The sequence below is a fragment of the Mustela putorius genome, unplaced genomic scaffold (assembly GCF_011764305.1).
Source record: "Mustela putorius furo isolate JIRA1106 unplaced genomic scaffold, ASM1176430v1.1 tig00000785_pilon_pilon_pilon, whole genome shotgun sequence".
NCBI lineage: Eukaryota > Metazoa > Chordata > Mammalia > Carnivora > Mustelidae > Mustela > Mustela putorius.
The window spans coordinates 8,703,885-8,726,293 of record NW_025421480.1 but is presented as its reverse complement, the minus strand read 5'-3'; the positions used below and the strand labels follow the sequence as shown (position 1 = coordinate 8,726,293).

Below are 22,409 nucleotides of genomic sequence, written 5' to 3'. Positions count from 1 at the left end.
AGTGTGCTTTGCTATGAGATGTATCATTTCGATTTTTATTAATTTAAACATTTTGTGTCAACAGAAGGTAGATCATTATTAACTGGTGCAATGTGGTGTCTCACAAAATACATACGTGTCATAGAAAAGTAATTAACTTCCTCGTTCCATTGCTGAACAGATGTGTAATGGAATAAGATTCGGGACCCAAGGGTACCCTAGGACGCTTATTTATTTATTTTAAGTCATTAAATTGTTGCCGCAGATACCTCGTTGCAAGTTTTCCAAACTTGGTTCTCTTTGTCATTGTTGCGCGCCACCCCCCCTCCAACCTGTGTTTGAAAATAGCTTTAGAACCATCACCCACAATTATAAACTCATTTTTTGCCGTATCATGGTAATTTCAAGCTCTGGATGGGCTCCCTTTGAGATGAGAAAAAGGTTTGATGACTTAGACTTAAGAATACAGAGTTTTGTTGTTGACAGCCTGGGACGGGCGCTTGGGGAAGCAGGGGCTGGTAAACCAAACCAGTGTTTACCGGCCCACACACAGGCCCAGAGGAGCTTAAGTCAAGACCTCATGATGGACACCAGACCATTGTCTCTTCCTCTCCTTCCCCTAATAGCTCTGATTCTACTGGTCTGTTTTCAGCACCATTCTCTCTTGTCTAGGCTGCTGCAAGCAGTGGTCTCTTTCTACCCTGATACTCTGGAACTTCCTTTTTGCAAAGAAGCCAGAAGGATGTTTTCGGGAGGGACCCTCTTTCTCAGTGCCCCGCTCACTTGCAAGAGGAGATCAAGCTTCATGGACTCGGCCAGCGGGCCCTGCGTGGCCTGGCTCCTGCTGACTTTTCCAGCCTCGGCTCAGGTGCCTGGGACACACCAAACTCTTTCCTGCCCTGGGGTCCTTGCACTTGGCTTCCTTCTGCCTGGAACAGTCTTTCTGTAGCTTGTGTTTGCCCGGCTCTTTATCGCCTCCTTAGGGAGCCGCCCTTGACCACCCTGGGCAAGCAGGTGTCTCTCTCCCTGTTCCTCTCTCCACTGCAGCACAAACAATTATTACACGTCATTACTGGCCGTTGCCTGTTGGCTTACTTGCTAAAAAAGTAGGGATGACCTTCCCAGTCTCGTTTTCTGTCGTGTCTTCAGTGGCCACAAAGTGCTTCCGGAGCAATTATGGTGCTTAATAAATTTGTGTTGCGTGATTGGGTAAATTAAGCCTAGCATCAAGTTAAGCCCTATAGGATCTGCCAAGTAACTATATTACTGGAAGCTTGAAGATGACTTTTGTTCATAAGCAGTTTCGTAATCGTTCAAACAGGGGACCATCGGGAATATTCTTGTCTTCTCCTCCAAACAGGACCTACCCCAGCTTCCTTACACTGAGACTTACAGACCCACCTGTAAACCACCCCGTGCAAAGATGGGATGTCTAGTCCCAGTTGTCATCTTGGAAGATTCATGCTCCTAGCATTTCTCTCTCCTCCAGCGTTTGTGAACCCAGACTTGAGTCACACGGGCTTGGTCGTGTACCTAGATTGGTGAGCTTCTTGATCTGGTCAAGAGCATAAATATTATTGCCATTCTCTAGTCAGATGTCTGCATATCTCATAGGGACGCAGAGAGGTCAGAGCAGCCAGGGCAGAACCCTCCTGTCCTATCCCTGCTAGGTGGGTGTCCCTGCTCCGTGTCAACATCTCAGTGGAGAATGAAAGCTCTGGACACTCACTTTGAGTAGACCCACCCATTCCGCTCTCAGGCAGCACGATTGCAAAGTTCATTAGTCTCATGAGCTAAAACTGCCTCTTTTAACTTCCTGAGAGTCTCCTTCTGCCCCGTGGAGCAACAAAAAGTAAATCGGTTCCTTATTCTGGTCTCTGGCTCTTGAGTGTTCACAGTGGCTTTTGGATTACGGAACCAGGGGCTCAAATCCGTCGCCCCCACTTTCTAGCTACTTGAACTGGAAGATGTTTGTCATCCTTCCCAGCTGTCGTCTGGTCATCTATAGAGGAGGGACTGAAATGGTTTTTACTTTCATTCGGTTTCTTTGAATCTCAGCAGTGAGATAAAGCAGTGAAAACAATTAGTACAACAAACCTTTCCTAAGTGGTGTGATTGTTCATGCCTCTCCTGGCCTGCCCTCTGAGACTCAGCCCCACCGATTCCCACCAAGCCGTGGTCCGGGCTTGACATCAGTCAGTCCCGAGAAACGCTTGGCTGTTTAGTCAGCCCCGAGTCGATACACCCTAACCAGACTGCCTTCTTTTAAACCACTTTACCGTGCTGTGACGGGCCTGCAGATGGCCGTATGTATTCAGTGTGTGTCGTGTGATGGCTTTGGAAGTTGGTACGCATGCTGGTAGCCATCGGCACAAGCTATGCTGGAAATCTACCCATCGCTTCCAGAAGTTTTCTTCTATGCTCTTTATTACTTCATTTTTTTGTGACGAGAATACTTAAGATCTGGTCCCAAAAAGATCTGGTAAGATCTACCCTCTTAGCGTATTTTTTAAAAAGATTTTATTTATATATTTGAGAGAGATAGAGCATGAGTGTGGGGGGAGGGGCAGAGGGAGAAGAGGAAACAGACCCCCCACTGAGCAGGGAGCCCAATGCGGCCGTCCCAGGACACTGGGATCATGACCTGAGCTGAAGGCAGACGCTTCGCCGACTGAGCCCCCCAGGAGCGCCTTAGCGAACATTTAAGTTTACAGTACACTGCTCTTAACTGTAGATCTATATAGTCTTTTTGAAAAAATGAGCATCTGTTGCCAAGGTTTGTTCTAGATTCTGCCATGCTATCTCTAGTGGATACACTTTACCTTTTTAAGTCACAGCAAGCTTTAGCCAGAGATGGGCAGTTGGTTATCTGACGGAAGGCTGCCATTGTGCGGACCTCTGTTTTTGCTCTCTTCTTGGGACTCAGTCTGCCACCTCTTTGGGCTTCCGCTGTCACTCCCTTTCTCCCAGTTCTGCAGAGAGGAATAATCGTGGTTTCCTGGCCGCCTTGCAGAGTTCTTTGATGACCCTGGGATATAGTTCATCTGGAATTAAACCTGGGACCTTTTCTAAAATGCCGGGTTCTTCTCTGTTCTATTTTTGAATCAGTTTGGGAGAAAGAAAAAGGAAAAAAAAAAAACCCTAAGAACCATGTATCTCTGTTCTTTCTGTTCCCCCGTGATCTCTCACTACTTCCTCCGAGCAGTAAATGCTTCCCTCCCGTGCATGCTTCCTTGCTCGAGGAGCACTAGAATTCACTAGAACAGTTTTTCCTAAGCCTTCTCACACTGTCCTGAGACTACTGCTTCTCCTTTGTGAATGTCCTTGTGTTGTCTGCTCCGGGTCTCGCCTTCTGTGACAATATAGCTCATGTGCAGCGGTTCCTATGAGCTGGCTGGTGTGCCGAGAACTTTCTATACACGCTCTCAGTCCATCCTCTCGTCTTGCTTCTGGCTGGGAAGGCTTAACAGCCCTTAACCATCCTGTTCTCCGATTTTTTTCTAAGAAGGTGGACTGGTGCCCTTGCAGTGGCTCATCATGGATTAATGATGACTGTGTCCTCATTATCAAGACTGCAGTTGCTTTGTTACAAAGCCAAAACCAAAAATGCATTGGAAGCGGGGGCAGAGAGATGGGCAGGTTGTTCTAAAATCTGTCATGGGCTTCATAAGACCGAGACATGTGTGCGGGCTTCCTGGTGGTTCCTGCTTTTCTGTTCCAGCACCGTCACATGGAGTCGTGCCCGAGAGCATCACAGGTCCTGTAGGTGGACGCTGGGGCCGCTGCTGGCCTCCCCCGCAGCTGGCCTGCCCCCTCGCTGAGCTGCCCTGCGTGTCCTCAGGTGCCCCTTCCCGTCCCCTTCTCCCCCAGCTTTTGCAGCTTTCATGACTGCCCCCTCCTCCTGATTTCGGGAGGCACAGAAATCGTGCTCCTGTCAAACACATGGTCCCTTGGCTTCCCACCCCTCCGTAGGCCGCCTGCCTGTCGCAGAGCCCAGTGTCACTGCCACCCATGCTTATGACCCCAGCCCACTGCTCGGTGGCCTGGCTCCTCCAGCCAGCGCCCGGGCTCTCCCTCGACTCGGCGTCTTTCCCTGCAGCGTGAACACGCTCTCTTCCAGGATTTGGAAGCAGCTGCTTTTGCTTCTACCCACTGTTTCCTTTTCTTGAATTTGTGAAAGCCCCTGAGAGAGTCATCTATGCGCATAATGTCTCCTTGTTTTCTCTTCTCTTCTCTCCCCGATGGCCTTCCCGTCACCACCTCAGAGACTGTCCCCTTCCGATGCCAGTGAGCCCGATGCCCCCATCCTAGCTCTTGCGCCTCCTCCCCTTCTCCTGCTCAGCTCCTCGAGTGCTGGCGCCGGCTCTCCTGGCCTGGGGGGGGGGGGGCTTCCCGAACACGCACGTCTTTAGATTCGGCGTCCCGACCCTGACTCCCGAGTCCGTGCTTCTCGCCTTTGCTCGGCTGCTGGCTCTGCTTTCCCATTTCCCTCTCGCGATGGGCTGGGTGTTGGGCGCAGTTCCCAGTCAGGAACTGAAAGTGTCCTAAACACCTTCTTTGTGCCCTCTGCAGTCCTCGTCGTGCGCCCAGGCACAGAGTCTGATACTCCTCGGCACTCACTCCAGTGTCCCCCCGAAGCCGGCGCCATCTCAAGTTCTCTCAAATGGGCTTCTTCCTCCCGTCCCTGTCCCCAAGTCGTTGCCTTTTCTGGGTGCACATCCTCTTGTCTGGACTCTTGAAACATCCACCTTGCTTCCTGCCTGCAGTCCCCCCACTCTTCAGTGGATTTCCACACAGACATTTGAGCAACGCCGTTTCTACGGTTGGTTTCTACCGAAGCGCCTTCCATGTCTCCATTGCCCATCCAGGATCAAGTTCAGCCTTTCTCGGGACCTCCTCCCTGCTCCTCAACCGCATCTCAAGACCCTTGCTTTCTTCCCTGTCCCTCTCTTCATGGCTTGATTCAGCATTTTGTTTACAGGTCGGGGGGGTATATTCTGAAGTAAGTCCCCAGTAGGCACCCGTGCCCCCGCCAAAAGTATCTTAGTCCAAACAGCAGTAGCTGCACACCCAGTAGGGCCACAGAGGACCGAGGGGCACCACCCACCCTCCACGTCATCACCCGCGCCCCACATAGCTTGTCCCCCTCCCCCTCACTTCTCCTGCTGTCTCCCGCCCTTTGCCTCTTGGCTAAGACTTCCAGAGTCTTCATGATGGATCCCAGACATCATCCTTCCTGGGACACTTGGCGGAGCCCTAGCTGCCTAGGAAAGGATGCTGCCTCTGTGCTCCCTCCCAGAGCCCCAGGGCTTGTCTCTTGTCACATGTAACATCCAGAAATGATCTGTGTAGGTTGCTCTTTGAACTGTGACCGTAAGCCCCTTGAGGCCAGGCTGGTCTCACCTACATCTTTGCAGTTCCGATGCCTAGCCCCGTGTGTGTAGGGAGATGTCAGTGCACACTGGCCTGAAGACAGTCTCAAGAGCCCTGTACTAATAGCGCTGTGGACTTGATCGCTTCTTGTGTCTTAAACGAATAAACTAATTTGCGCAAACGCAGAGAGCATGGGAGTTGTAATTGTAGGTTGAGGAGACAGGAAGAAAACCTAAACCATTAAGTGCTTGTGACAAATCTTCAGGGTGTTGACATAAGAAGTGACAGTGTGATCACAGACATTAGAAGTGGTGGAGGAGGCAGGCCCTGGTCCTCATTCCGGACTGTGCGTTAGTATGACCCGGTGAGCTTGCGAAAGATCTAGATCCCCGGCCGCCCCCCAGAGCTGCTGCTGTCATTTGCCTCGATGGGATCTGGGTCCTTGTGTTTTTGGACGCTGTCCCGGTGATTGTGAAATGCACCCACTGCATCGCACCCTGACAGCAGGGAAGAGAACCAACGGGACAGAAGCTGATAGGTCTGAGTCTGAAGGGATCCCCTAGAGCACGTTCCCCATGTGGATGGGGGGACAGGTGGGTCTGTTCTTGGCAGGCTGGGAAGCAAGGCAGCACACTCTAGCCCCCTAGAGCAAACAAAAGCCTCTGAGCTCTGTGAAAAAGGGCATATCCCAAAGTAGTTCAGCGCCCACTGGTGACAAAAAACAGTCTACTCTTGCACAAAGATGGAAATATTTTCATATTTGTTTACTTCCAGAAAAGAAATCCTTGCCTATTCTAATTGATGATAAGCATTTACTAATATTAGAATCCTATTCTCACAGAATCTAGAAAGTTAAACAGACTGTAAAACAGAAATGTTAAAGGAAGGGGCGCCTGGGTGGCTCAGTCGGTTAAGTGTCTACCTTCAGCTCAGGTCATGTTCCTGGGGTCCTGGGATCGAGTCCCATGTCGGGCTCTCTGCTTATCGGGGACCCTGCTTCTCCCCCTCCCTCTGCTGCTTCCCCCACCTCACTCCATTTGCTGTCTCGCTCTGCTCTCTCTCTCAAATAAATAAATAAAATCTTAAAAAAAAAAAAAAAAGAAACATTAAAGGAAAACAGCTGGGCTTTATACTTTTGACCCACAAAGTATGACTCAAAAAGAAAATAAAACCTGATTAACAGCTAATGATTTCATAAACCCTCCATGGCTGGCATCATAGCTTTCCCTGGGTCCAGGGGTATGAGAAGAGAGAATTATGCCCCCTCGTCTACCCAGAATGCCATTTTGGAAATGGAAATTGGATAAGGACCTTGTCAGACATTAGTGCCCAGATTGCATCTGTACTTCTACTCTTTGAGGCAGATTTGAGATTCGCTGCTGGCGGCATGCCAGGGTCTCACGGACGATGCCCATGACCCTGGCGGTTCCCTGAGCAGGAGCAGGCATATTTGGGGAACATACTTGAGCACCTCAATTCCCGGTCTCCCCGTGATTTCTAGCATGGCCTCTGCGAATTCCCTTACCCTTCTCTGTACCTCTGTCTCTTCCTGGGCTGTCGGACACCTCGGATCGTCATCTGGGGATGTTTATGAAGCTCCCCCAGACCTTTGTCTGGAAGGCCCTGTGAGCAGTAATGCATTCTTGGTTTAGGAGATGGTTACGAGAGAATGGAGGGTAGGGCAGGGTGCCAAATGTGGCCAGTGCTTTTATCTTTGACATTATAAAGAGGTTCCCTGGCCAAGGGCCAGATTGGAGTTTCCTGGAATATAAAACGCAGACATGTGCTTTCCGTTGGGGAGACGCCAGCGTGAAAGCTCCTGGTGCGCTCCGCCAGCCGTGCATCTCCAGAGGGAGCAGAGTGGCCAGGAAAGAGCATCCGAGTCCTGGTAGTTTTGTGCAGGGGGGTCTCTGATGGGGGCAGAAAAGAGCTGAGCCATGGAATCAGGTCATCTCCTCTCTCCTCCCCTATCCCCCCATCCCGGGACCTTGGAAGGAGTGCTTCCCCTGACAGGCCCTCAGCCCATGAGTGATTCCCCCGCCACAGTGCCCTACCCCCGAGCTTCCAGGAACAGACCTTTGCACAGACTCATTCACGGACTACAGAATTATTTTGAATAATTGGAAGCACACTGGCTTTTCTCCATGGAGAGACGAATGCAATTCTGGGCTCTCTCCTTTTGAAAATATGACTGAGATACGACAGATAATTCTACCCCTCCAATTGGAACAGATTCCTTTCTGAACTTTTTGCTTGTTTGGTTCATGGTCCGAGGATCTCCGTGCCTTACAAGGCAAGAGGAACGGGGGAGTTTGTGCAAGCCAGCTCTGAGGAGGGCCGGGGAGGTGACCGGAAATCGCATTAACTGATGAGAAGGGACAGATTCTGATGTCACATTAAATACTTTCCTTTGGTCGCCCTGAGGATTATCTCTGAAAAAACCATGTGTGGGCCTCTGTCCTGGATCCCAACTAAGCTCTTCCCTGGACTTGGGACCACCGATGAAGGGATCTGATGTGCTTGCTTTAGCAGATAAGCAAATCCCATGTTCTTGGGAGTCTGGAATGTTGCCCACTAGAATCACCGTACATACAAGCGGTGGAGGAATGTGTGGATTCAGCAGTCATTGTCAGAGCCTCGGCTTGGCAGAGAGCACTCGGGGCGAGGGGCCGTCTTTGTCCTGTCCTCTGCATACTCTCTGGGCTCTGACTGGTGCCCTTCCCACCTGAGAAAACTCGGCTTAAAATAGAAGGAAGGAAGGCAGACAGAGAATGAAGGTGTCTGCCATTTGTTGCACGAACACAAATTCCAGAGTCTCTCTGCTTCCGAATTTCAGGTCTGTCCTCACGCACAGCAGACCCCGACTACATAGGTGACTAATGGAGTGGAATGATTAGTTTCCGTCTCCATGGTAACCGTCATCAGGTGCTCACCTGGGAGGCTGAGCCGGGAGGCGTTGTTAGTCGCGGATTGGGGGGCTCCAGCCTCCCGACTTCCATTTTCCTGGTGTTGCCTGTCACTCGCCCGCGTGTGCTGGGAACACTGAGCCCAGATCACGCTGTTGTTCATTCCTGTTTTTTAAATGTCTCAGGAGGAACCATGTGGAGGTTATCCTAACCCTTGCTATCAGAGTGTTGGCCCTCACACCTAATGGGAATCTGCTGTGCCGCCACAGAAAGCATTTTCCCGTTTGCAGGAAACGTCCTGTTTTCCTCCCAAACGAGGAAAAGCAAGAGATGGACGTGTGGCGGGTTGGAGGCCGTGAGAGCTTGGCTCACATCTCCATTAAAACAAAACCCGCCCCGGGGTGCCTGGGTGGTGCAGTCATCTGGGCGTCTGACTCTGGATTTGGCTCCGGTCAGGATCTCAGAGTCATGAGATCAAGCCCCGTGTCAGGCTTTGCATTTGACACAGAGTCTGCTTGAGATTTTCTCTCCCACTGCCCTTACCCCCTGCTTGTGCTCTCTTTCTCTCTCGAATGAATAAATAAAATCTTAAAAAGAAGAAAACCTGCCCTGAAATTTGTGGGTATATTTTATCTCAATGACTGTTGCTATTAGAATAATTTTTCATGTAAAATCTTGGCCTCCCCCCCCCCCCCCCGGAGGCTCAACCCTCGTTTACGCTAGGCTGGCGGGCCCCTGCTAGGAGTTTGCGGGTTCACAGCCGCACAGCCGTCCCTTTGATTGTCTCTGTACAGACACGGAAAGCATTTGCTTGAATGCACTTTCCAGGCTGGAGCTCCTGCTTCACATAAGCCCCATTATGAACCCTCAGGAACACATCTTTCCAGCTGGTGAGGCGGCTGCAGGGAATGATCTCCTTCCTGTCTCTGTGTAATGTTTCACTGCATTCGCACATCGGCCCATCACGCGTGTTTTCCACAAAGTGCTGCACTATAGGCAGATTTCCGGCAAGCCCGCAGACCTGGCTGGGCTCTCCCATTGCCCCCGGTGTGTGAATGCCAACTGGTTTTTATTTGCCCTAAATTGACCTGATTTTACACACGAAGGAGCTTATTTCGCGGAGAACGAGCTTTAGTCCCTGGGATGAGTGTACCCAGAACAGAGGGAAGTTGTTGAAAAAGGCCGTTAGTGGTTCTAGACGTTCTCGCCTCACCCAGGGCTGTTGTCGCTTTCCTGGAAGCGGTGAAGGTGCCACTCCCCTTCTGGCAGTTCTGTGTACCTGAAGATTTAACCTTGAACCTGTGGTTGGTCCGGGTGGGTGGTCTGGGGGAAGTTTGTCGTTGCAGTTCAGTCCTGTTTCTATCTGGGAAGCCACGTTTCGTGGGCACTGGCTGGTGTGGGCAGCTGCTGTGGGGACAGAAACCAAAACGGGGCTTCAGTGGAACACTGCTGCAAGAGGCTTGGGGTGCTCCGTGAGACCCCCTCAACAGGAGCTTATTTGGGCTGGGTTAGTGCCCCCCGTTGCCCTAGTGCTCCTCAGCTGGACCCAAGGTAGTGGCGGGAGCAGCTCTGGAGAAGGCTGGCCACCCTGGCCAGAGGACATTTGCCCCGAGCTCTGGGAGGGCTGGGAGGCTGGAGCTCCGGGCGCTGGTGAGGACACGGGATGTACAGTCCCGCTGCATCCTGCTTGTAGGCCTTGAGATCATGCCATTCCCTGAAGTCGAGGAAGAAAATAACCTTTGAAAGGTGATTTAATTTCATCTGGCGACCACTCACAGCAGCTGGACGACTCCCTGGCACCTGCATCAGCCTCTTCCCATGGCTGTAGTCGTCATGGAGCTCAGTGGAACGTGCCGGTTGGAGTCAGAGGCCATTCGGTCTGCTTCTTGGAAGAGGGGGAGGCTTGTGTAGATGGCTCCATTGAGCAAGAAGCTTCCAGGGAGAGGGAAGGGGATGTGATTTCGTATGCTCTGTTAGACTAAGACTGGCCTTGGGGTGCCTGCATGGCTCAGTCAATGAAGAATCCAACTCAATTTCAGGTCAGGTCTTGATCTTGGGGTCCTGGGATTGAGCCCCACATCCAGCTCTGCACTCAGCTGGAAGCTTGTTTCTTTTTCTGTCTCTCCCTCTGGCCCTCCCCCTGCTCATGCTTAACAAATTTTTTTTTAAAGATTTTATTTATTTGTCAGAGAGAGAGAGAGAGAGAGCGAGCACGAGCAGGGGGAATGGCAGGCAGTGAGAGGAGCAGGCTTCCCGCTGAGCGGGGAGCCCGACCCAGGGCTCGATCCCAGGACCCCGAAATCACGACCTGAGCCAAAGGCAGATGGTTAACCAACTAAGCCACCCAAGTGCCCCTAAATAAGCAAATCTTTATTTTTTTAAAAAAGGCTATTCTCCCTCCCACCAAGCAAGGCAGACTCCAGTCAGACCCCCAGGGGCCCCCGCCCATGTAGAAATTGAGAACTCAGACTATGTATGGTGCCATTCATGATGTTAGTGCTTCTAGAGGGTGCGAAAGGAGGGTTAGGAAAAGGAGCCACTCGAAGAGTTGCTACCACCAAAGAGGCTTAGCTTCAGGAAGGATAACCATCTTGCTGAGGTCATACAACTAAGGTGCAGGAGCTCAGATCTACAGTTTATGACTCTAAAGCCAGTGTTCCTCTCACCGAGTTCTAATTATTGTGTACAGTCACTTGTTAATTGCTAATTAGAACATGCAGCAAGTTGAACGTGCTTCAAGTGGCAAACATTCCTTCCTTTGCCTTCTTCCCCAATCCGTAATGCCCATTGACTGCTTTGTGCTTGGAGAATGAATGCTCTATTTTTAACCGCTGCTTTTCTAGTTCATGAAAGAGCCACTTTCCCCCCTCAAGTTAAATCTGAATTGCTTTCAGTTGTTTTTGCCAAAGGAGTTGGAAACTGGTTCCAGCAGAGATGTTTCCTGTGAATCATAAAGGTTTTGAATGATGTTGTATATTAATCTCTTAGTTCTAGTCCATTCGCCACGAACCAGAGTATCTCAGTCAGGGCTCTGCAAATGTTTGTTCCCCTCATGAGTTTAAGTCTCTCTCTTAAGTGCAGGCTCTGTATTTGAACCTCATTCTGTCTTAAAAACCAAACACAGAAAACACTTTCCTTCTTTTGAGACTCTAGAATTATTGAATTACTGGAAAAGTCTGTAAGTGTCCTGTAATTTTATTTCCCATTCTATTCTTCTCTCCCTCCCGTCCAATCTAATTAGACTTTGCAAAAGGATTGGATAACAGGAAGTCCTGGAAAGCAGCTTGCCTTTCTCCTTTTCCTTTTAATGCAAACCATCTGAAATTAGCTCAGAGCAAGAGTTTCGGCGTCCAGCGCTCGTGAGCCGAGTGAACATGTCTGTTTAAGTGTCTCGGAGACAAAATCAATCTGGATGGCTGCATCTGATGTTGGAACCTGATAGAGCCCGGTGGTCTTTCCCCAGGGGAGACACCTTGCCGGATCCCAAGCTTATCCTGTTAAGAAACTCAAATTTCCCATCCACCACTGGCACCTGGCAGGTACGCTTCCTACCCTGAAACCCAAAGGAAGTGTTTGGCCAGTTCAGTGGGATGTGTTGAGTGGGACCCTTTGATGTCATGGTGAGTTTATCTCCTGTCATCTGGCGCCTTTTTGTTTTGTTTTGTTTTTTAATGGGTAAGGGAACAGCACTAGGGTATTGATGGAACAGCTATGTCTGAGGGAACTTAAATGGCATCATGGGTCCACTCGGGACCTCTGGGCCAAGGGAGCAATGGGAGGCTCAGGATGAAGCCAGGAGAGTCAACACAGGACACCCCCAAATCGCTGTGATGCTGTTGTCAGGGAGCAGGGGTCCCGAGTGAGTGTGGGATTTCTTATGTGGGGGAGAGAGTTCACATCATCTTCTAAACCCACATCTGGGCATTCAGCTGGTTCGGGCAGCTGCGGTGGAAATATTGCCCCTTCCCACATGATCGTGCTGTAGAAATATCAGAAGCCAGTCAAGATACAAGCATGGAACACACAGTCTCCTTGGTTGAGAGGCTCTTTCCTGTTGTGGTGAAGTCGAGGTGTTTTATTCTTGTGATACTGTTACCCGTGGATCGTAGATCACTCCTCTCTCATCTTTCCTTGGTCACCAAACACATACGGGATAACCTATCGTGCTGGCATGGGGGACACAGATCTGGTCGGATCATGGTCCCTCCAGAAGTTCTGAGGCTTGTTGGGGACACAGGAAAGCCGACCATCAGGGACAGATCGGTGTCAAGAGAGGTGTGCAGAGTAGCCACGGTGGCTCAGGATGGCTGGGTTAACTCAGAGGGCAGCATAAGACATGATTTCTGGAGGGAGGACATTCGAGGCCCGTTCCAAAGGGGCAAATGGGAAGAAGATCAAAGAAGTGAACAGAAGAGGTGACCCGAGGGAAGCACAGAGCCTGCTGTCCGGGTCCTTCCAGAATCCGAGGAGAAGGATTCTAGTTCGAGAAGGAGTGTCATGGCAGTCATAGAGCCTGGGGTGTGCCAGACTTGGGGCGGGCTCTGAGAGGACGGAATGGGGGCGAGGAAGAAGGAACCAAGTATCGAGAGAACGGACTTGAACCTGGGGCAGGGGAGGCGGTGAGGAGAGGAGACTAAGAGGCCAGAGAGGGAAGGGAGGGACTCAGGAGACTTATTCTTACCAAGGCCTGACAGCAGCGGACAGAGGTCGGCCTCAAATGAACTATTGCCATGTTTTTTGTCTAAAATGAAGCCAAGCTCTTGACAGACTTTTCTGGAGGTGCGCAAGAGAGAGGTCACCAGAGGTACAGCAAATGTGGCTCTGTGCTGCTTCCACCCCGGGAGTGGTCAAGTGGAAGGAATGGGGGTGGGCGTCGGACCAGCTGCCTTCACGGCTTGGGGAGCTGATGACAGGAGGAGGAAGGCTTGCAAAGGGACACCAGCTCGTCAGGGCAGAGGTGCTGTCGGTGCTGGAGCCCGCGTGTCCTTCTCGTCATCATTTCCTGGCTGAGTGAACGCCTCAGGAATCCCTCTGCCTCTAGTCAGAACTATTTTTATCATTGGTAGAAAACTCAACAATAGCACATCTGATTTTTTAAAAAGGAAAAAAATATAGATGTGCGTAAAATGAATGTTTCCACCTATCAGAAACCAATTTCAGGGCTCACCCCCTGGAGCCCCATTCTCACAGTAAAGCAGAAATTCAAAAAGGAATTTTTTTCCTAAATGACTGTCCTAAATGAGAGCAAGTCTCTTTGATATGCTTGGATAAGAAATCATGAAATAAGGCTATAAATTTACTACCTTTATACCCGAGTGGCTGTAGAAAAGAACACACTATAATAAACTCTTACATTTGCAAATGGAAAAAAGTAGAAGATTTAAATTATGCTTCCCTACGTTGTTTCTCTGTTTATGAATGCGTGTCCTATATATATAGGAATGCATATGTATAGGAGCACAGACACGCAGAATCGGATGTGCCCCTTCCCGCTGAGGGGAGAGGGGAGAGAGACCCTACTGTAGGGAGAGTCCCAGAAGTCACAGAACAGAACAAGATAGTGGGTGGGAGCGAGGTGAATCTGGAACCCGAGGGTGCAGGGAATACGACCTCTCATCATAGTGAGACATTGCAGGGAATTGATGGTTTGTTGTTGTTTTATAAAGATTTATTTATTTCAGACAGAGAGGGAGAGAGGGACAGAGCACGAGCACAAGCAACGGGAAGGAGCAGAGAGAGAAGCAGGCTCCCGGCAGAGCAGGGAGCCCGATGCGGGGCTCGATCCCTGGACTCCGGGATCATGATCTGAGTCAAAGGCAGATGCCTAACCGACTGAGCCACCCACGCACCCCTCATGTTGGAGGATCTACTGTCCTTTTCCAAATGCAGGAATTAGGAAGATCATAGAAACCATGAGTTGAAGATATTTTGAAGTCACTACTTCCCAGACCTGTCTTACCTTTTGAGCAAGCCTAGGACAGAAACAAACACAAATAAAACATAAAGTTAGGGGCACCTGGGTGGCTCAGTGGGTTAAGCCTCTGCCTTCGGCTCAGGTCATGATCTCAGGGTCCTGGGATCGAGTCCTGCATCGGGCTCTCTGCTCAGCAGGGAGCCTGCTTCCTCCTCTCTCTCTCTCTCTGCCTGCCTCTCTGCCTACTTGTGATCTGTCTGTCAAATAAATGAATAATATCTTTAAAAAAATTTTAAAAAACAACAAAAACAAAACAAAACAAAAAACATAAAGTTAGTGCAAAGAGCTTGAGCCGTTAAGCCAGATGGACTTGGATTTGAATCTTGCCTCTGGCAGTTACGACAGAAGGACGTTTGTGGCATATACTTAAGGAGTAGGGCAGGTATCTTGTGCCTCATTTGCCATTAGAGGTATGGATGCCCTACAAGGATGTTGTGAGGAGTAATTGAAATCCGTACAAGGGACATCCAGATTGTGACCAAAGAAATGGCAGCCTCCATCTTCCAGATCTATCCTACAGCTGTTTCACTGGGCATTTGTTCCATACAGTGCTCTGTGCTAGGTGCGCGGAGAGGCAGGATCAAAGCAGAGGACCTATATTTAGCTCTAACGTGTACACAAACAGCAATGGAAGAACTCTGTCCACACCAGTCTCTTTGCTGTTTATGGAACATGGGGCAAGCTCCTGGCTCAGCACCGGGCACTGGCTGTCCTCTCTGCCTGGAGTTCCTACCTTCTACCCCTTGACCTCTCTCTGATATTATCTTCTCAGTGAGGCTTTCCCCGATCACCCTGCCTAAGACGGAACTCTCTGGGGCCAGTACTCCCTCTCCCCCTTTCCTGTTCACTTGCTTTTCCTTCTGATAAATATCTATTTCATGTGTGTATGTTTTCTGTTATACCAAGCTCCTCCTGTCTCTTCATTGTAAACCCTCTGATTTTTTTTTTTTTACTGCTCTATTCTCAGTGTCTAGAACATTGCCCCAGGAGGTACTCAGGAGATGCTTTGAGAATAGATGATCAGGTGACTTAATTTTAGCTGCAGGGAGGGGCACATGCCAAGGTCCAGTGGCCAGAAGAACAGTGGGTGTGGTGTGGGCTATAGTAGTTTCCTATGGCTGCTCTAACAGATGATCACAAACTCAGTGGCTTGAAACAACACAAATTTATTCCCTTACAGTCCTGTAGGTCAGAAGCCTGAGACAGGTCTCACTGGGTGAAAATGAGGGTCCCTGGCGGGGCTACCTTGCTTTGTAGAGGCTCCTAGCAGGGGGCAGAAGGGCAGGGTTTGTTTCCTTGACTCTGCTGGCTTCTGGAGGCCACCTATGCTCCTTGGTTTGTGGGTCCCTTCCTCCATCTTCTAAGCAGACAGTGAGGTTGGGTCCTCAAGTTACATCACTGACCTCTTCTTCCGCCTCCCCCTTCTGCTCTGAAAGACACTTGTGATTCCACGGGCCCCACCTGGGGAGTTCAGGACCTGCTGCTTATTCTCAGATCAGCTGACAAGCAGTCTTAATCCCACCGGCAACCTGATTCCCCTTTGCTACGTACCCAGACGTATGTATAGGTTCTGGGGACTGGGACATGGACATCTGCGGGGGCCTGTTATCTGCCTCCTGTAGAGTCTAACAAGTGAGATGTCTTGCCTAGAGCTTGAGCCGCCAGGAGTAAAGCACAAACAGGGAAGATTTCATCCTAAACTGCCATGATTGTCAAGGTTTAACACACAGGCTCTTTCTGGGAGGTGCTGGGGAGTTGCTTCAGAGTGAGGCAGTGGGATGGAGGCTTTGGGAGGTGAGTGTGGACTTAGGGAAGGCACTTAGGAGATGCATGTCTACCTTTTGAAAAGCAAGTAACTTTCATTTCCCTCTCTTGTGTATAGAAAGCTGGGTTCTTATTTAGAATGCCCCCCCCCAAAGTAGGGTGTATTTATAGTGTCCTTTAAAAAACCACCCTGTGATGTTACTCATAGGCCAGCCTGTAAAACCCTGCTACGCACAGGCGCCCTGCCTGACACGAGCATCCACGTTTCCTCGTGTGCACACCCACTGCCTCACCCTGTTCTTGGGATCTCTTTTCCCTGGCTCTCCGCGGCCCTCTTCTGTCTCTGCCCTGCCATGCCAGAGTGATCTGTATCTTCCTCCCAGGCCTGCCCTGGCAGTGGTTCTCACGAGTCATTGTATAAACGTCCCCTAGGAGGCATGTAAAAATCTTCAGGGAGATTGCTGCAGTTTAAAAAGTCCGCCCTCCCTCCCCTTGACCGTGATTCGGCCATGATTTAATACAGCTTCCTTGGATGGTTCTTCTCCCTGAAACCCACTGAGAGCTTAATGAATATTAAACACCTGGTTTTGAATGGCATCTGACGACAGTTTTTGATGCTTTGATTAGCCTCTTTCAAGCAGCGCTGTCCAGTAGAACTTTTATGATGATAGAGCTGTTCTGAATCTGGGCTACCCAGTACGGTGGTTACAGCCATGCGTGGCTATGGTGCTCTTAAAATGTGGACACACAAGAAAAGGAGAGGACCTGCTTACTAAACCAGAGGACCATGCTTAATAAATGATAACTCACAGTTTGTTGTTGTTGTTGTTGTTGTTTTATTTGACAGACAGAGATCACAAGCAGGCAGAGAGGCAGGCAGAGAGAGAGGAAGGGAAGCAGGCTCCCTGCCGAGCAGAGAGCCCGATGCCCGATGCGGGGCTCGATCCCAGGACTCTGGGATCACGACCCGCGCCGAAGTCAGAGGCTTAACCCACTGAGCCACCCAGGTGCCCCCACAGTTTTGTTTTGAATTGCTTTTTAAGTTGTTGGGTATTCTCTTTCTCCTCCTCGTCTCCTCCTTCTTTTACGTCTTTGCCGAAGTCACAGTACGTTTGCATGGGTGTAATTGTACTCCTCTTACTCTTTCCCAGATGCATTTTGATTGATAACTACGTTTTTGATTCAAGTACCTGTCTCCAAACAAATGGTTCTTTCTCTTGCCCCTCTTCCCCGTCCTGATATATCTCAGCTATATCGAGATACAATCCACATATGATACAAAGCCGCCAGCTGAAGTATAGTATATTCACAGAGTCGTGGAACCATGTACACAGTGGATTTGATGGCATTTCCATCGGCCCGAGAAGAAGCTCCATCCCTGTCGGCAGTCCCCCCCACTTCTCCCCGCCCTTCCCCTCCGTAGCCAATGAGTAACTGACTTTCTGTCTCTGTGGATTTGCCTATTCTGAACACTTCATTTCAGTGGAATCATACAGTATGTGGTCCTTTGTGACTGGCTTCTTGCACTTAGCTCGGTGTTTTTAGGGGACGTCCGTGTTTTGTTGTTTTTCACTGCCAGTAATATTCCGTTGTATGGATACATCACATTTTGTTTATCCATTTATTTGATGGGCATTTGGGCTGTTTCCACCTTATTTGCTAGAATTATGCTGCTGTGAACATTGATGTACAGGTTTTTGGGTGAACTTGTTTTTCTCTCTTGGGGATCTAAGGAGCGGAATTGTTTAATGATATGGTAACTCCATGTTTAACTTTTTAAGATGCTGCCTGACTGTTTTTGCAAAGTGCCTGCAGCATTTCACGTTGCTACCAATAACACAGGAGAGTTTGGATTCTCCACAGCCTCGCCAACACTTGTTATTCTCGGTCTTTCTGACATCTTTAAAGCCAGGCTGGGGGGTGTGAGGTGATACCTCTCTATGGTTTTGATTTGCATTTCCATGATGGCTAATGACGTTGAGCATCTGTCCAGGTGCTTATTGGCCATTTGAATATCTTTTCTGGAGAAATGTCTGTTTAGATCCTTTGCCCGTTTTTTTTCTCCTTTGCCCATTTTATTAATTGAATAATTTGTCTTCCTTTCTGTTCTCTTCATTTGGGCCTGAACAGGATGCTGATATGCTCACCGGTGATGAGCAGGTGTGGAAGGAAGTTCAAGAATCCTTGAAAAAAATTGAAGAACTGAAGGCACATTGGAGTATCCTTTTACCTGTGGATTGAACCATACTGTTGGGACTGTCGCTTCTTTATTGGTTAGAGCTTGGTGTTAATGAGGCCAAGTCCATGGTTTGACCTCTGCATGAGCCAGTGAGTTTCATTCTGTTTCACGGTCACAGGCTGCATCCCAAAGCCCAGCCCACAGTCTAGGTAATGGCTGGGCATAGTATGGCAGGATCGACATGAATACCTCACCACCCTCAGATAGTAACCGAAACTCATGCCAGTAGTAGGACAGTAAGTAGTAGTCTCTAGATGGTGTACAGGCACTGTACTAGGTAACAGGTTTCTGTATTCCTTTCCTCCCACAACCTACATCTCTAGGAAAAAATAACTTAGACTCCTTCAAAGTTAAAATCATTGACTCTCAGATCTAGAAGTTTCATATTAAATCAACCATAACTACCATGGCAGAGGGAGTTGCTGCACAATAAATTTTCTGGGCATAAATAGTAAGGACCACAAGCAGGTCAAAGTTCAGAGTAAGGAGAGAGCACTTATGCTGCAGGTCCTCGGGGGAGGCTACACTGATGTACTGGGAGAGAGGTAGCCCAAATCAGGAACAGGGTTTGAATGGGCAGAGGCTTAGAGGGAGGTCGCTTCCAGTAGGGGAGATCATTTGAGCAAAAAACATGACAAAGGTCCTTCAGATGCCTTGGGGAAAATCTGATCCCAGACAGTAAGAACATCTGCAAATGAGGTTTCTATCTACAGTGTTCCTTAAGGAGTTGTACAGAGTAGGAGAGGTGGATGGACAAACGGGTCTTGTTTTTAAAGGTGAAAAAGGGATCTTCTGAAATCTGAAGCCAGTGGGTTGTTTTTTGTCTGTCTGTTGCAGTGTGGGTAAACAATCTGTAACTGATTACTAATAGAATGGAAAGGGAGCCACGATCAGCCCCGCTGCGTGGGCTCACCAGGAGCAAGTGAGTCCGGAGAGTCGTGGATTTCTTTGGTAAAGTTTGTATGTGGATTTCAGGAAGACGCCCAGTTAAGAGCAGTCAAGAAATCGATCCTCGATGCTAGCATGGCCAAACAGCTTTCTAAATGCTTGAGTGGCTCTCCTGAGAAAATGATGCCTGGGGTCGCTGTGACTCTGGAGTGCCCCGTTCCCACCTCGGTCCTTTGACTTTATGCCTTGAATGAAGATACAGAGCCCAAGGGCTTCAGATTCCCAAAGGTTGGGAATGGCAGAGGGTGGGCGGATAGAACCCAGAGCTCAAGACCCCTGAAGGCTTGAGTGACGCCTGAATCTGAACAGACGAAATTCAACAAGAATGTATATAAAATCTTCTGTTTGGGTCAGAGAGTTTAAGTGTGTAAATAGACCTCAAGCTTAGCAGCAGAACATGTGGAACAATTTTAGGGTTTTGGTACACAGCAAAATTTAATCAAGTTTAAGAGGATGATATAACCCCTCAAAAACCTCCTGCGATCTCGGGCTGCATTAATGGAGACGAGGAAATGAGAAAGGTGATCTGTGAGTCTGATCATATCCAGAGTTTTGGGCCTGGTTGGACGTAAGGCATATTAAGAAGGATCTAGAAAAACTGAAATAAATTGTGAGGCATGGGGCCAGGGTCCAAATGGAGTTTGAAACCCTGTCTGTAGGCAAGATGGGAGATACTGGGAAAACAGTCAGCTCTGGGAAGGAGAGGGGGGCCTTCTTGGGCTCAAAAAACCATTCTACTGCAGAGAAACAGGCTCATTCTCTGGGCTCCCCTACTGTGGAATTGGGGCCCTGGATGACCTAGCCACAGTCAGGTCTCAGCGGGACAAGGCTTCACTGAAAACGGACTCTGTGCCAAGTGCTCTGCCGGGTACAGCCCACCTTCTGGTCCATACCATCCTGCTCTCACAACGCTCCCAGACATCAACACCCTTTGGCACGTGCGTCCGAGAGGGACATCAGAGGCACAATGGTCAACCCTGGGAGGTTAAAGAAGGTTGTCCTTCTGTCTGCTTCAGGGAAGCTCTCCACCCTGCTTCTCTCCAGAGCTCAGCTCCCCCCTGGAGCAGAACAACTCGTATGCAACACCCAGCAAATGCCAGGGACTGCATTTCTGAGCAAATACAATGTCAGCATCCACTTGGGGGAAAAGCCTCTTAGTTAAAATTATTCCATTTTTTTGCTCACTGGGGTGTTTTATAGGAGAGGGCTGCCTCGTTTGCCAGGAGACAGTTGCCAGGGTTGCCGAGGGAAGTTGGCATGCGGTCCCTTCCAGCGTGCCGGGGGAGAAAGTAGATGTATTCCTATCAGTGGCTGCAGAAGATCATCACATCTGGTTTTCATTTCTAAGGCTTGTCACCTCAAACCTCTTGCAGATGAGTCAGAGCATATATAAATGAGTAGACGAGTCGTCACGGAGGTCAAGCAACACAATGGTGAAATAAGGCACAGTCTTGCCCTAGAGATGTCTCGTGTTGCATAAGACGCCATCATTCCCCCTGACAGTTTGTCCAGTACCTAATCCTGGAATGAAAAGCCACAGAGGTTAGGCCGGCAATCTGTTACAGAATCAGTGCGTTGCCGGAGCTACTGCTCCCCCCAACCTCTGGGGATCATTCGGCACACTTTACCCACACATGTCAGATGAATACAAAAGAAGTCACCGACTCAATTTTTCTTCAGTAAATGCTCCTCGCCCGGGACCAGAGTCAACTCCTCAGAGACAAGACTCACCCTAAAATTACAGAGTGTGGTATACAGGAAGCGTGCAATAAAGGCCCTGGGCTGTGCGTTGTGGTGCTCACGAATCTAACCAAGGAATTCCTGCCTCGGGGGTAAGGTGCTGTGCCTCCAGCCCCCCCACCCCCCACTGAAAAGAAACACTTTTCTCGTGAGGTTCATAAAGACACTAGTTCCCACTGCCACAGGCAGCTTGACTGGGTTATTACAAGTGTTTGCCAACGTTCTGGAAGGCAGCATCACCGGGTGGCAGGGAGGCTAGGAGGGGGGGATGTTGACGGGGGGAGATAAAGGGGAGCCGGAGCACACTGTTGCTTCGGGGGGGGTGTGCCGAATGGGGACCAGTGAAAGACGGAGGGGCCTTTGGTCGGGGCGTGGGGGGTAGCACTGATTGGGAAGAGACTGGGTTGGGTGGTGGTGAGGGGCGTGGGTAGATGGGGGTTCAGTCCACTGGACCATTTTCCTTCCCCCTAGTGGTGCTCGGAGACCACGTGGCATTAAGGGCTCCAGGGACATCCTCAGAGCCTCAGATCTGAGCCATGACAGAAGCAGCTCCGATTGAAATCCAGCTTTAGCTCCGGCCAAAGGCTCTGCCGTTTCTGCTGCCTCTGAGATCTGCAGCCGTTTTCGCTCTGGTGCAATGTGGCAGGGTGTGGGGTGTGCAGGTTGAAGGGGGGAGGGTGGCGGATGGGCCTGCACTTCCCCCGACACAGGGCACCCCAGCAGCAGCGGCGCAGATGGGAAGTGTGTGCGCGCCACGTGCCCGCGCTCTGGCCTCCAGCTGCGCTTCCACGGTGTTCACCTGGGCGGTTGGGGGGGCGGGTGTGTTCACCGCAGGGTCCGTGCTCCCTACAGCAGGTGCGCAGTCCTCCGACGGCCTCCGGAAGAGGGCAGGGAGGAGCAGCAGTTCCAAAAAAGGCAGATCACAGGGCACCTGGGTGGCTCATTCGTTAGGTGTCTGCTGTCCACTGAGGTCATGATCTCAGGGTCCTGGGATCAGCCCCCACCTTGGGCTCCCTACTCAGCGGGGAGCCTGGTTCTCCGTCTCCCTTTGTCCCTCCCCCTGCTTGTGCACTCTCTCTCTCTCAACTAAATAAATGAAATCTTTAAAACTAACTAAATAAATAAAATAAAAAAGGGCAATGGCACCAGGGCTGCGTGAGAGGAAGTGAGGGACTCACAGCGAATCAGAGTCAGAGTTGCTCATCAGTGAGTACGGGGTCTTTTTAGTTTTTTCTTTGGGATTTACTTACTTAAGAGAGAAAGAGACTAGGGGGAGGGGCAGAGGGCGAGAGAGCATCTCCAGCAGACTCCATGCTGCGCGCAGAGCCCATCACGGGACTCGGGGCTTAATCTCACGACTGAGGTCATGACCTGAGCCCAAGTCCCGACTCTCACCGTTGACCAGCCCTGCCACCCAGGTGCCCCTTTTTAAAGCATCCTTTCCCCCTGTCCACCGTCGATATGCCTGAGCCCTGTTCTTAATATC

General features: G+C 50.0%; 1 protein-coding gene across 2 annotated transcripts in view; it reads left to right on the top strand.

Annotated features, from left to right (window-relative positions):
- Window positions 1-22,409, top strand: part of SMYD3 (SET and MYND domain containing 3) — a 779,235-nt gene that overhangs the window by 583,097 nt on the left and 173,729 nt on the right. For both annotated transcript variants that reach the window (XM_045084747.1, XM_004756807.3), the window contains exon 9: window positions 18,127-18,214. In XM_045084747.1, the coding sequence (XP_044940682.1) occupies window positions 18,127-18,214 (88 nt within the window). The remainder of the gene's footprint in view (window positions 1-18,126; window positions 18,215-22,409) is intronic.